General features: G+C 43.8%; 1 protein-coding gene across 5 annotated transcripts in view; it reads left to right on the forward strand.

Annotated features, from left to right (window-relative positions):
• Window positions 1-263: 263 nt before the first annotated feature.
• zgc:158464 (uncharacterized protein LOC791139 homolog) overlaps window positions 264-15,403 on the forward strand; it is a 105,832-nt gene continuing 90,692 nt past the window's right edge. Inside the window, exon 1 of one of the 5 annotated variants that reach the window (XM_049566052.1) lies at window positions 264-1,141. In XM_049566052.1, the coding sequence (XP_049422009.1) occupies window positions 701-1,141 (441 nt within the window). In that variant the 5' untranslated portion in view covers window positions 264-700. The remainder of the gene's footprint in view (window positions 1,142-15,403) is intronic. The other 4 variants (XM_049566061.1, XM_049566057.1, XM_049566068.1 and 1 more) reach the window with 4 other exon arrangements.

Here is a 15,403-nt window from a genome sequence, read left to right on the forward strand (position 1 = left end):
TGAGCCTGTGGTGCTGGGTTAGGGACCAACATGGAGCTAGGAAACTTGCAAAATGACAGGATGTTAGAGCAAAACTTGTAATTATTTTTATTCTTCTACTACAGGCATCACATCATCTCCAGCAGCCCATATATTACATCATTCTGCATTACCACCACAGAGTCCTCATCCGGGGATCCCTGAGACAAGACGCTCCTCAGATGGGGCTCGGTGCTTCTGTGTGTGTGTGTGTGTGTGTGTGTGTGTGTGTGTGTGTGTGTGTTTTCAACTGGAGCCACATCACGCAGTGGTGACTGATAGTCTGGGTAGTCCACAGTCAGCGGGGTTTCAGGAGTCCGGTAGGTGGCAGTGAATGTTCTCAGGTAGGGAGGGCAGGTTGTGGGGGGGCGTGTGTTCCTCTTGCACAAGCGCTCCCATGTTGCGTAGTCTGGAAACCTGACGTGGAGAGCAGCCGAGCGGTGAGTGACAGAGTTGCGGCAGGGCAGATCAGAAAGTGCCTGTGGCCGCGCTTCCCCCCCTGCTCGCGCGCTCCTCTCCGGACCGACAGAGTCGCACGAGACTGGCGACACGCTCCGAAGCCGGTCAGCTGGCCGCGGGTGACCCGAGGATCCCACTTTGACGAACAAGACTCGGGGCTCCGCTGGCAGGAAAGGTGGAACTAAACTACATTACATTGACTTGAGAGCGATGCACTGGCAGCATGGCCAAGTGGTTCAAGGAGCACCTAGGATTCAAAACTACCAAAGCACCCCCTCCGGCGCCTCCGAAGCCGGACTACAGACACTGTCACACCGGTGTGCCCGGTGCGCCTGGCTTCCAGCAAACAAGCTCCGGGGCTACCTTCCCGAGCCCGGCTCAACCGGACATCCTCGCTGCTTACAAACTACAAAAGGAGCTGGACTTCGAGGACCCGTACACTCCAAGTGGAAATATTGCATTTGGCTCGGGCAGCTTGAACACTGTGGGGTCGCCGGATATCAAGTATGTGTCACCAAAACACCGACTTATCAAGGTGGAAACAATCGAAAAGAGCAGCCCGGCTCCGGGCGGCGGTGTTACCGTCACCCAGGCTGTTGCTGTTGCTGTAGGGAGTGTTAAATCTCCCACTTCACCCCCCTCGGACCACGACAACAAGGAGAAGGTGGGTGAAGTTTAGCCCAGACATTAACAACTCTTTTCTCTCCTACAGGCTGAACTTTACTTTGTACAACCCCGAAGAAGCGAAAAGAGGCTATTTCTGTCAATGAATCCATACTTGAACCTAGTTTTCTCAAAATGAAATCATATAAATACACTTCCTTTTCATATTTTTCCCTAAAATTAACTAAGCTCTGTTAATGGAGCACTTGACCTACTCCTGTAAGGAATGAATCGTTACAACCGGCAGAACTTGTTATCACAACCGCACGTCTGTCCACACGAGTTGCGACATCCACCTCCTCCTAATAACTAACCTGCACTACAGGGAGTGTTGTAGAGGCAGCAGTCTCTGTACTGTGTTGACACACAGCTCAGTCTCACAGCAGACATGCTTTAATAGTGAAAAATTGTGAACTTTTGCTCACTTTGTGACAGCGAACTTGCTGTGAAGTGCGGGCAAACTCTGCTCTGCCTGCTGGCTGAGATGTGTGTGCTGTGCCAATCTGTATCTGCAGCTTCTTCCCAAGCAACAGTGCGATCCAGACTTATTCACAGCAGCTCTAATTTAACTTGAATCTAATCTTATTTAACTAGACAGATCAATTTCGTGAATGTTCTTTTTGCAGTGATGCCCGTTGCCTTGGGGGGGAATTACTAGTGATGGGTTTATGGATAGATGGCTCTAATTTGAGCCTCTCTTGGCACTGTTGTCTGAGCAGCAAGCCTTGCTCCTTTGTTTTTTTACCCTCTGAGGTTGTGGGTAATGCAGGGAGCTGGTTGCACACTCATCAGCACAAAATGAATGTGGAGACAGGCAGGGAGAAAGCACGCTGGCTGTGCCTTGGAGCACACTGACATGTCAGGCCTCTCAGGAATTCATACACACCGGGCTCATTTGGAGAAACCTGAGATGTTCAGTGTCACTGAGGTTAAGGACATACCGTGTGATGAGTGTGATCCCACTGAGGAATGTTTCAGTGTCTGCGTAGCTCATGTACAGAGAAGAAAACACCGCCCTGTGAAAATACACACTGTGCACCACTGTTTCCTCCTCAGATCACGTCTCAGTCACTAACATTTTTGTGGTCGTCCAGCTACTTCCTCCTCCCGCTCCTGTGTTTGCCTTTGCACCTGTCTTGTGACATGTGGCGAGTTCACAGTTGGTTTTGGTCTCTCACTTTTATTTATATTCCACAGTGTCTGCGACCTGTCACAAGAGTGTTGCGTGAAGGAAGACTGCGCTTCTATCGCCCCAGTTTTGATCACACAAAACCCAACTGTTACCTGTCGCCTATATTTCCCACATGCCCTCAGCGCAGACATCAGGAACCATGTGAAGCTCATCAAAATATCTTCTGGGCCAATGTTTGTTTTCCCAAATCGTCAGCCACTGGTTTCAGCAGCCCTCACAGACTTAGTATGCAGGTTTAATAATCATACGGCTATGTGTTATCAGCAAAACAAGCAGGAAACCAGAATTTACAATTTTCACCCAGCCACTGCAGCTGTTCAAGCTGATTAAACAGATTAGAGTTGTCTCATGTTAATTGAGGCTTATTTGGATTTCCCCCAGTCAGGAATACAGTTGCCTCTGCCCCTCCTCATCTGCACATATGGCCTAACAGACAGGCAGATGATTATATAGTACGGTTTAAATACCTCACACCTACCAGTATGAATGATGTTATGGATGAGCTAAATCAGTACTGACAGCTGGTGGGCTTAAGCAACATGTTGAGCGAAGGGTTTTCGGGTTTCTTGTCGGGTGCTGAAGGTTAAATGAAGTGAAATAGTAGTGTAGAGGGAAGTGTGATGTAAAACAGATAATATCAGGGGTTTTTTGTACCTGTCATGCGGGTTGTCCCTTCTCTTTGTGCTGTCTGTACACCGTCAGCAAACTGGAGATATCTGGGACTGTTGTGCCACCCTCAGAGTTTGTTTCCATCTGTCTTGCAGAGTATTAAAAAAAGCCTCCACAGCCTTGGAAATTGTCTGCTGTATAATCCGTCATAATAATCATTAAGCCTTAATTTGGTTTTGTAAAAGTTTTAGACTTATTACATTGTGCTGAGTTGAGCACTTTCACTGCATGGCTTACCACTGTCAGTCACCTGATAGCCTTGGGAGGGAAGTGAAGGTTGCAGCAGAAATACCTCCAAAAAACAAATGTCGCCTTGCAGTCTTTGTTGCATTTATTTTGTTTCAATGTTAAATATCTCTCAAATATTAAAAATGGCAGAAAACATTTACCCAGGCATGCTTCATTATGTGTATAATTGTTTTAATAGCGGATGAATAATTTGCAGAAAAGACCTTCACTCACTACACAGTTGCTTCAAAGAGTGTTGTGAGGCTTTGTGGTTACATTTTTGTGAGGATTACAGTGTGTCTGGAAGCTATGTGTGGCTGACCATGATAATTATTTGTAAATCCTTGTTTGAAGGACTCTCCAGGTGACAAATTTAAAAGTCCCATTATATAGACACTTGTTTCTGTGGGAAGATACGCTGTTTGCAGTTGCTTTTACATACCCTCCCTTCAGACTAGAGCTGAAATTTAGGAAGTGTATTGAATTCACATTATGTTTAGGTTATTTTTTTCACAAACTAAGAGAGACAGTGATGGTGAAAAAAAGAAAAACTGTTTCTAGCTTGGAGCACACACATACATGCTCATCAGTTTGATGGCAGTAAATGGAGTCGGTGGCTTCACAGAAACTGTCTCCTTTCTAACCGCACAGACTAAACGCTGACTGTTGGATACTATGCAAAGAGCACACAAGTGTCTTAACAGCACTGCTTGGTTACATTGATGTTTTAATTACTTGACTCATGAATGCTAATTATATCACTGCTCACCTATTGCCTGAAATGCCAATAGCAACATCAAGTGAATTTTCCCCGCTCCATTTCTATTCACCAGGCTTCCATGGGGGAAACAAGACAGATAAATAAGTTTAATACACAATGATATACTGGAAAATATATCTGCTACATTTTCACAGGTGTCCGATTTCATCTCACATTATTTAAAATTCTCTGCTGGTATTTGTGCCAATCATTGTCTCAGAGGTGCCAATTTATTCAGTGGATTGTACGTTTGGAGTTGAACTTCATACAGAGCTTTATTTTAATGCAGATTGTTGCTTGTGGTTTTGAATTTTCAAGGCATTGCGATGTGTTTTGTTTTTAATGGTGGCAAGCCCTTCATGGTTGAGTGAGTTGAGGGAGATGATCAATTATCATCCTGCCTTGGAGCTAATTAAAGGCCTCATCTTCCAGCTCATCGCTCTACTCAGCACTAACCTAACTTCTCTCAAGGACACGCGAAAGTGATGACGGGCTCCACGTGTAAACAAAAGCAGTGGTGCGGAGCTGACAGGCTGCGGCGTCTTTGTGAAGTGCAGCCCGTCATCATCACTATCTGTCTCTGCACCTGGGAAACTGCTGTTACAGTCTAACTTTGGCTCCCTTCATGGCTCGGGGTGCCTTTAACTCAGTGATCCTACGAGCCAGCTTGCGTATCTATCTATAGAATTTTGGATCAGAAGCCCAGACAGTTGTGCAGCCAATAGAGGCATCTGGGTCGACAGATTTCCTTTGTGCTTTTTTCGCTACATCCATTCCCTGCATCGTTTTACAAGACCTGGCTCAGCATTTCAAAGGATTAATGCTGGAGGTGGAAAACCATTGGTATCAATGCCAAGAGCTTTATGTTTTTGATCCTATATGGGATGTGTGTTTGTTTGCTAGCAAGGTATTTTAAAAATGTGTCACGGATTCAGTGAAATTTGGTTAGGCCTGACAGGGGAACTAATTTCATGTTCATCAAACATTGTTTATATAGAGAATTTTGGTGTGGATAGCACTACCATGCTGCCATTTGTAAGGCACATTTTATTTTAGCTCAGGACTGATGAATTAGAAGCAACATATATCAAAAATAACTTTAAATGACCTTGTTTTTAAATGTTTTTAGCACTCCTGAATGCTTCAAGTAGGCCTCAGCTGCTTGACCGTCTTTGCCCAGATTACTTTTTCAATTTAATGGAATAGTTTGACATTTTAGCAGCTGGAAAATATGATTATTCGCGTTCTTGCTCAGAGTTTGATGATAAGACCTATACCACTCTAATATCTGTCTGTGATCGTCAGCAGCTGTTGAGCATGGCTAAACTTTATCTAAGCTCAGAAATTAACACACTAAATCTTTTTTGTTTAATCCACACAAAAAACAGAGAATAAATGGCACCGTTTGTGGTTTTATGGGGGTGTATGTGCTGGACTTTTCCTGGAGGAACTCATCTTCGTCCAGTATTGAAGCTGGCAGATGTCAACTACAACTTAACCATTCACCCATCAACTTCAATATGTGCAACCTTCTACATATAGATTAGAAATATAACCATATTATTATTTTTAGTTTTAGCAACATCAAAATAGTAGCTCAAAGTCATGTGTAGTTGGTGGTCAGATGTATCATTATTTATCACAGTAAATAATATGTCAAATGCAATGAATAGCAGTCCATACAAACACCGTGATCCTCCACTACAGGTGTCTGGTTTAATCTGTTTCTGGAAAAGTTGTTGGCTTCCCTCCATTGCTCATTTGCATTCGTTCAAGTCCATTTCGGTGTTTAATGATCAGATTGAATTTGAGATGGTGCACTGCAGCATGTGAAAGAGCCAGCCAGACCCACCTTCCAAGCTACGGTCTTCTAGAGTGGGCTTGTTTGACAGGCCTGCAGATTACAGTGCTTGTAGAGCATGGCTAGAGCTCGACTCAACTTCATTTCCCCACAACCTGAATATCTTCGCTTGGCCTTTCACCCTGGCACTCCAGACATCAGTGGAGTTTTATAAATGCATCCCACCGGCCTTTTATGCTCTCATCTCTGCTAGTGATAGGAGAAATGTCAAGCACAAACGTCAATATCACCTGCGTCTGTGAGAGTGGTCTTCTTCAGGGAGCCAGAAAATGGATGAAAACATCAGAGCCCATCATGTTTTGTTATAGCACCCCTTTTAAGTGCACCTCTCTACCTTTCTGTGTCAGACAGAGGCTGGTTAGGGTGATAGCAGGCCCGACTGGAAGTCAGAGCAGTGCAGGATGTGCCCTTGTTGCTCTAAAATTACACAAACCTGTATTTGTGCTCTCTGGCTGAGTAAAAGTCGTAGTGTTGGGGATATTTTCCTATACTGATTATTTAAAACGAAAACCATTTTACACCTCTGGACCTCCAAGCAGAATGAACAGAGTGGAAATAATACATAGCCTTGACGGTAATGATTTTAGGTAATTTTCCACTGCTGTGACAGTGTGATACCCAGGTTGAAATAATCAACAGATTGGTGTGAAAGCTGTGTTATGCACGTCTTGGGTTTTGCAGCTGTTGTTTTTCTTAATTGTGCTCAGTAGTGACAAATGTGTTACTGTCACTGGTGGGTAGACTGTGACTCACATCTTTAAGTAAGTAGATAATTATTTTGATCATTATGATAAATTGTGTTAAATAACTAAGACTGTGTTGCTATGGCTACTCTGACTCATACTGTAACAGAAAGGTCTAGACTGTGATATTGTTGGCATCAAGTGGCAGGTAGATTTTTGTTTCCAGTGTGAGCCACCGTTCACTGAGCTGTCAAAGAATGCCATGCATTTCCTGTGCTATTTTAAACATCCAAGGCATTTTTTCAAAGTCACCCTAGCTAGTTCAAGATTACAAGATATTCAATTTTAATTACGCACTGCTCAGAATACAACAAATTGTTCTTTTCATGCCAAACATATTTTATACTCACTGTTTTTTTATGCTTCACTGTCCACGACAAAAGAGTGCCACAATGGATTCCTTTGACCTGAGCAAGAATCCTGGAAGGGCACTTTGAAAAGGAAGGAAGGAGCACAGAGCCTGACAGCATACATGTTTAAGCCCCGCCTCTGTGGGGCAGGATGAAGTCATCCTGTAGCGGGGGTTACGCTGGGAGCCATCATGTAATGGTTATTCAATTTAGCACCGAAAGGTTGGGCTTTTCATCAAGATATCATTTTGGTGAATCCACAAATCCTGTTACATTTTCATGATGGCGCTGTAATCCAGCGTCACTGAGTGTAATAACTAGTCATGGTTAGGATTTATATACAAGCATCCCACCACATGTGCTTGGAAGTTATAGGTCTTGGAAATGATGGCCTTTAGCCATTGTTTGCTTATTTTCTTCTTTCCCTCCATCTGGGAGCCTTCTTTCCACTTTAAAGAGTCCCGATGGAGTCTGTTGTGTTTGTTGCTCGATTTGCTTTTTCTAGCTTTGCGCCGGAACATCAGTCACATGATTCCACCAGGTCACAATTAGCCTGCAGACTAGCTCTGCAGCTTTGGCCGCTGGGGAGTTGTAGACACATGGCTCTGTTTTGTTTAATGACAGTGTGTGTGTGTGTGTGTGTATGTGTGTGTGTCGCTGAGTCTAGAAGGAGGGAGTCCTGGTGGGCAGGCAGATCGTCTCACACCGATTAAAAGGAAACAAATTGAGCCCAAAGCTTGGATGCCATCTGAGGCACAAAGGCAGAATCTGCATGAGGCATTGACATTATTTGCACTGTTTTGCTAAATCAATAGCTCTGCCCTCTAAACTATGCAAATTTCAGCTGTACTCAAATAGTTATTTTTGCATCAAAATACAGTATACTGTAGAGGTCACAGGGAGCTGATTTGCCTTTTTATCTCCTGTGTGTGAGTGCAGGCTGTTGTTTTTGTGTCACACTGCAGGAGGCAGCCAGACTTCCGTCTTGCAAACAGAGCTGCCCTGTCATCTGAGTGCCCACCAGGAAGCTGAACACTTCCATTTCTTCTTAGTGGGATTCCAGACTTCCATTTCATTTCATGCCATTCTGTGAATGAGAACTGAGTTCGCTAAACAGTTTTGACTCTGCTGTAACACTGCTCAGATCTTTGATTTACTCACGAGAGGTCATATTTTACTTTTTTATTTATACAGCTAAAATTAGCAGTTGTTGTGAAAGGGACGTGTGTAGAGAAAGATGCACACTATCTGCAGTTGTTTAGCTGAACATAAGGAATGGCTTGGTTGCTCCAGGATTAAGGAAGTGCTCCCTTCCTGTCAGGAAGTGTTTACAACTTGGTGACATTCCCTTTTTAACTTGACAAGTCTGTGCTCGCCCCTGTGTGTAGGCTGGGTATTCTGGCTGCTGCTTCCTTGCTAAAATATAACTAGGGTTAATGTCCTCGGCTGTTTCGACATGAGCAATCTGGATGTCGGAAATAGTGACAAATGATGACTGCACACGGCTGTTGCATGCTCCACTGAGGGCTCATTGTGGCAACAGACTGCTGATTGTTCCTCACCCCTCCTAATATAGCCACTTTCTATCCTGCTCTGAGAGGTGGGAAGCCACGTAGCAATGGCATTGGTATGGGACTCCACCCTGCGCACTCACTCTATTGTCAGTGTAGGCGACGTGCAGGGACCTCAGTGCATCCTCACCACACAGAGGCTATCTGAGGCCACAGAGCTTCCAGCTTCAATCAAGACGTCCTCACATCACAATCTGTAGCTTTGTTTACGGCCTGACTGTGGCTTGTTTTTCTCCCTGCGCTATAAATCACTCTCCCAAAATCAAAGCCTCCGTCCCAGTGGATCCCTTCATGTTGTTTCATGAAGCCCTACTTTCCTAATTGTGTCAGTTTCTATCTTATAGGAGCCGGGATAAACAATAGTGTTTTTGCTTGTGCATTGCAGCAGCTGCATCACATGGGAGTGAATGTCCACAGCATGTGTCAGCATATTTGTGCCTTTGATGGGCAAACAACTTTATTATTCCTCTCCTCAGCCTACTACCTCACTCTCAAATTAAAAAACAAATTGGTGTTTTCATTATAATTGTAATTTAGTGATGAGGGAAATTAGTGTAGCGCGTGTTGAGGACAAATCGCTCATTCACAGGGGCATGGGATTAACATATTTTATAAAATACCAACATTCCATTGTAGCACCTGAATTATTATTATAGACTCTTGTGCCGCACCACTAACTGTATGTACCAGAAACACTGCCAATAAATCTATCACAGTGGGATGGGGGCAGAGGAAGGAAATTGGATTTTGCCAAGCGTGTCGTCAAGTACTTAATCTTGAATATCTGTCGCATATTAAGAGCACCTTCACAGGGTGCAACCCACGGCCTCCTCCCCTTTCTCCACTGGAGGTCTTAAGTGGCTATGTGGAGTGTGTTCCAATGAAGGAGGTCCTCGAGGACAAGTTATGGTGCTTTTTGTGCTTCACTGCCTTGGGCCCTAAAGGAAAGTACGGTCATTCATCGAGAAAGGAGGGCAGCTAGAGTAGGAATTTATTGAAAAGTAATATTTTGTAGCTGTTTAAAATTTTGAAAGCCAAAAGGAGATTTGTTCAAGAATAGAAAGGAATGGGTGTGGGACATAAAGTTCCCTCCAAGCACAGCTTAGCCTGTTTGTTTGAGGGATCCCAACTTTTAGCCTGACAGCATGTTGATGGTACAGAGGGGCGTGTAGATCATTTCGCAGCTCATGTCGGTGTTTTAAACATAGTGATTCAAAATCATAATTTTGACCTCTCACCTTTAAAAAACACAAATAATCAGTCTTTCAAGGTCTCTCGAATAAAACGTCAGCATAACAAATCCTGACAGAAAAGTGCTCAGCGCAATTATTTGTTTTCATTAGCTAAATTGATTGCTGTTAATTGGAGCTGAGCTATTATTCCAAACAAGCTTTTGCAACATCAATGCAACAAGTTAATATTGTGAACACTGAACAGTAAAGACACCTAATCACCTATCAACACTTAAAAGACAGATTTATATGATTATTAGAGTGTATTAGGATGTTTGCATTCTGTGTCTTGAGGACTGAAATTAGGTATAGGGGCATTCTGGGATGCTACAATGTACTCTTAATGGCTTTTAAAGATGCTTTGGGGCAGATAATAACACCCACATAAGGCCTGTGCTGTAAGAATGAAGATAACTTTAGACGATGACAGTGGGATTTTGTTAAGCTCCATACTGATGTTTACCAAAGGATACCGAAGGGATCAGAGGCAGAAGCTTTATTGTTAGTGAATCCAGTTGTCTCTGGACAGGAGGCAGCCTTGGAATTTTGATGATACAGTGGTGGACACGGGCAGTTTTCCCTGAGCAAACAATAAAATCTTTTAGCTTTGGTAGCAGAAGAGATGAAAATATATATGCAGTTTTTGCATATGGACTCCTGTTAATGTGATGCTGTCATGACTATATGACAGGTGATCAATCATAGGTCTTTATTTGTAATATATGGGGCCCCTCCCTGGATACCAGAAGAGGCAAACTAGAAGTTTTCAAGTAAGAAAGACAACCGTCCTATTTGTTCTCGCAGGTCTCCAGATTTTTTTAAACTCTTCCGTGAAATTTCTTGGAGTTCATCGTGATTGCCTGGGACCTCTTGAGTAATAATTTGTACAGACTGAATGTCTTCAGAAAGTCTGATTCAAATGAGCGCTGATAATGAACACTAGACATCCTACTTCAGCACTGATTAAGACGTAGTCCACTCCTTTCCCGACGCATGTGTGCATTTGCGCAAGTCATGCACACACATACCTGAGTTGCGAGTGCATATGCACAGTGTTATGACCCGCAGTATACTGGACTATAGGTGCCATAAAAGCCCATAATGCACAATAACCCATACTTGCAGTGGTGATGTGGGGACTATCCAGGTGTACAGACTGTGTTTTACACCCATTTCTATTCAGAGCTGTTCTGACTTCACTGTTTTTTTCCCACAAGTGTGGTGCATGTTATCAGTGTCGTTGCTGCCGCTGCATCTGGAAGCATTCCCATGCAAACCATGATCAACAACAGGCTACAACAGTTGGGCCAAAAGAACCGGCTTCGGTCGGGGCAACTGCCGTGCGAAAGCCGCCCCACATGGGTAAGAGTGCAGAGATCTGAGGAACCAGCATTTAATGTGGTCTGAACCTTAAAGGGGATGGTGTGTAATAAATAAGTCTGCAGCCTGAAGTGAGCTGTTTTTTGAACAGCGCAGATGTCGCTGAGGGAGACACATGTGAAACTGATGGCTGAGCACATTGATGTGCAAAGGCGAATGCTAAATGTAATCCTGAAAACATACAGCAAAGTATATGTCACACATGAACTCTAAATCCCAAGCTTGGTAATGATAGCTGTTATGGTCAAGAAGATGCACTTGTGATGCTGAGTGATAGGAAAGGAATACAGAAGGGGTGTTTTTCACAAGCCTGTAGGTGTGGTGTGTGTAAGTGTTGATTCATAAATATGAGCATGTTTACTAACACTGAATTGCAGCTTTTGAATGATTCTCCAATTAGATTAAAAGCCAAGCAAATGAATATACCTGGAAATAAACATATTGTTTGTTTATCCTGAGTGAAGTGGTCTTCAGTGGTGTGTGGACTGCAGTAGCTTGCGACTGATTGTGAAGAGGCATCTTTGTAGTAAATATAGTAATTTGATTAGCTGCCTCTGCAGACTCTTAAGTAGGCATTTAGAGGAGGCACATCGCTCTTTCAGCCTCGCAGAGAGGCTGGAGCTCCAGCAGCAACCGTGTTACTTTGGAAACATTTCAATAAAGTTTCATTAACGTCAGGTCTGTATGGTGGGAAATGCACTCCTGCACTGTCTCTCCTTTAGAGGCGAAGCCAGTTTTCCGTCTGCCTAATCTGTTTGGTAGATATAGAACCCAGCAGGGCTTAGTCTTCATGAGGGGCCTTCAATGAATTGTAACCGCATTTGTGCTCGCTTCTTAGAAACATGAAAGTATCTTATTGATAGTAACTGCATAATGTCAACAGAGAAGCTGTGATCGTGCTTGCTTAAATAAATTGCCTTGAGGGAATGTTTCTTTCCAGTGCGTTCTTTCTACAAAATTGTAGCCAAGTTATCATAGGATGACTGCGCACAGCACACACACACAGCATTCGTCCCGTGTTTACAGACAAAGATAAGGTGGTGGAGCTGTCAGCACAAGGCACTGCAATGAGGCTCAGCTTGCTGAGTTTGGGTTTTACACGAACGTTTGAACAGCTTTCCGTCCAACAGGAGTAAACATACTTTATGCATGGCAGCTTTCTTCTGTAGAAAGATGAAAAAAAAGTGCCCCCCTCATCTTCACCTCCCTTCCTCTCTTCTTTAAAGTGGCTTTCTGTCCTCGCAACAGTGGCATGCTTTCTTTTTGTTACACCGAAGAACAAAAGAGCAATAGCAGCAAAAAAAAGCCTTTTGAAATGCCTTAATACAATTGGGCTGCTAAGCACTGAGTTGTATTAGGTTATCAGTGGCTGAAATCCCTGGTGGCGTGAGACATAAATCACACATGTCAGTCTCTTTCTTTCTTTTTTTCCCTCCTCCCTCATTCTACAGCCTGCTGACTTTTCTGGCAGTCTCAGGGGGGCTTCAACCTTGACTAGCCTGTGACGCATTCAATCCTTCCTGGACCAGCCATGACATTAATATCATATTCCTGTCTGCACTCGTTCAGTGAGAGTGAGTCTTTATTTTCATCTGTGTATTCGTCCAGAGGTGTTTATCTGGTTATTGCCCGGTGAAATCATCAGTCCGCTGTTATATTGCAGTTGCTTCTGGTTGGTAGTGATTACAAAATGCCAACACTGCACATGCAGCTCGCTCAAAATGCAGACAAAGAAAAATGTAGCAGCCTATTTCCAAATTATTATTATTGCTGAATTTCCAGCTGTGCTCAAATTTAATGCTTCTTAATTTTTTATTCTTTGGCTCCTGATCATCCAGTCAGCCAGCCTGAGCACATTCTCTCTCCATTAAGAGTGCAGGAGGAGAATTGTAGCCCATATTTTCTCACTTCTAATGGAAGTCTGGGGCCCAATCGAATTGTAATCCTACAAGCCCCACCATCGTCAAGATCTAGCATCGAGCCAAAGTGGCAGGTGCCTGTTACAGTCTCCCTCCTTTGCTAATGTTCCCCCTCCGTTCCCACTGATTTGAAGTCAGCTTCATCGCACGAGAGCTGCAGTGCATTTCAAGAAGTCTGTGGCTCTCCTTTGCGAGCTGCCAGAGCTCTGGCAGGTGTAAGACATGGCCAACCTGGGATCTGAGCTGTGGAGTGAAAGTAATTGAGTGAATTCCCTCTCTATGCTGCAGACCAGTAAAGGACCCAGCCACCACGGGGACATGGCCTAAGCCTGTGAGGTAGCTTTGTGAGATTCATATAGGCTTACAGTGCGGCTTAGCAAAGACCTGATATATTGAGGCACTGCAGTCTTGTGCTGAGGGGGAATTTTGCTTTCATGACAAGTGCGGCTTGGCTGCAGTCCTGACACACCCTGGCATGCCACAAGGCAGATGGTGTGTCCCCAGGCGACGCTGCCTCTCTCTAGCACCCCTCTCCTCACAACCCCATGCTCCTCCTGCTGTCGAGTAGTCATTAGTGCAGTGGGACAGGAAGGACACATTGGAACAATTTGGAAATATTAACCACCTCCTCCACCCAAACATGAACTAGGCTGCAGGGGCTGGGTGATGGAGCCTTACAGAGGCAGTCTGTTAATCTAAATAGACGATGGCTCAAATCCCCAGATGCCCAGTAAGGGTCTGTGTCGGCTAAAATTGACAACATTGCTGCGTGCTAATGGATGACAACAGAATACTGCAGCTGGTTTGTAAAGGTATGAATGTGACACACAGGGTGGAGCTGATTGTGACCATGCGGCTGAGAAATTCCCCCTTCATAAAAAGATGCCTCTCAAACAAACAACCCTTGTTAGTCATCGACATGATTGCAGTAATGCTCTATAAATATGCTCAGTAACCTTAAATGAAAGTGAAATAGCAAGACCAACATGACCAACTTCTTTTTATTTTCATTTTTATTCAATGGTAGTCAGGCTGGCAACTGGCTTGTCATCTGCTTGAACTTGCATTTTATGGGAAAAAACAACTTGACCATCTCTGCTGACTGGAATAAGAACATGAGCCAGGTGCTGAAATGAGCTTTTACTGGCCAGCTTGGAGCTAAATATACACATGCCTGTAAAATGTAAATCCTTTTTTTATGTAGTGTTAGCTGTTGGATGACAAGCCTTTGCAACCTTTTTTAGGTGTATGTGGACACGGGGGCCATAATTAAGATGTTCACATTGTTAGCAGCTGTAGATGTTTTCTTTTAATCACACCAACAGAATTTGAAGCAGGAAATCATGATTGTCGTTACTTTATAATGGCATCTAATTGCATATTGTCTTGACGTGTTTCAAAACAGAATATTTTGAAGTTAAAATGACAAAAAAAAGAAGCTCATTCCAAATACTGGCTCAGCCTCTGCAGAAGTAATTGTAAAAGAGCAGAAGGACCAAGAGCCACTTGTGACTGATTGCTGATTCCTGTTTTGCTTCCAGAATACCAGCAGACCTATTAGATTTTGATTTAGCCAGATTTTGATTGTTTGGGATGGGAAAAAAGGCACGTACATTAGAGTTCAAATAAAGTGTTTTACCTTATCTGCCCTATAGCACCGCGCTACTTAAAGGCTCAGACACAGCAAACCAACATCAAAGAACTAGCGGTGACAAAGGCCGATTGTTGTGTCGCCTCACGCTACGTGTGTCTCGGCAAAAAAGTTGCACATGAACACACCACAAAGACTACAGCCATCAGCCCACTCGCACGTACGTTCTACTCCTGCATGAGAGGAAATAACTTTCCATACCAGCATGCAGCAGTGTGTTGTGTATTCGTAATTCAAAAAGGGAAACTGGAAGACTGACAGGACAGATTCAGGACACTAGTTAGCCAGTTAGCTCATTAACAACAAAACAGGATGTTGAAAGAACATGCACTAATCAACAGTAACACAAACAATTACGAGCCGTTTCTGCTAAAAAGCTTAATGGCTAGAAAAATAATCTTATCTCATATAACTCTATATGTAACCCTCTTGATTTTAGTTGTTTCTTTGCTTTCCTCACTTCCATTTTTCTGCTCATGCATTGAGCTCATCTGCCAGTCCACTGGAAGAACTGAGGGATTTCACTCACCAGTGGGCTCTGACGGGCTTCAACGGGCTGCACCAGCTCTAAAGCCGATTCAACATGCCGGATCGGCCAAAAAAACGGGTAGCAAGGGCCGACTAGAGCCAACGGTGAAGGACACACTGCAAAAACTAGGGCGACAGATGCTCTCTGATGGCCCAACGCTGACCAACAGCCAACGTTC

The sequence above is a fragment of the Epinephelus fuscoguttatus genome, linkage group LG2, assembly GCF_011397635.1.
Source record: "Epinephelus fuscoguttatus linkage group LG2, E.fuscoguttatus.final_Chr_v1".
Taxonomy (NCBI): domain Eukaryota; kingdom Metazoa; phylum Chordata; class Actinopteri; order Perciformes; family Serranidae; genus Epinephelus; species Epinephelus fuscoguttatus.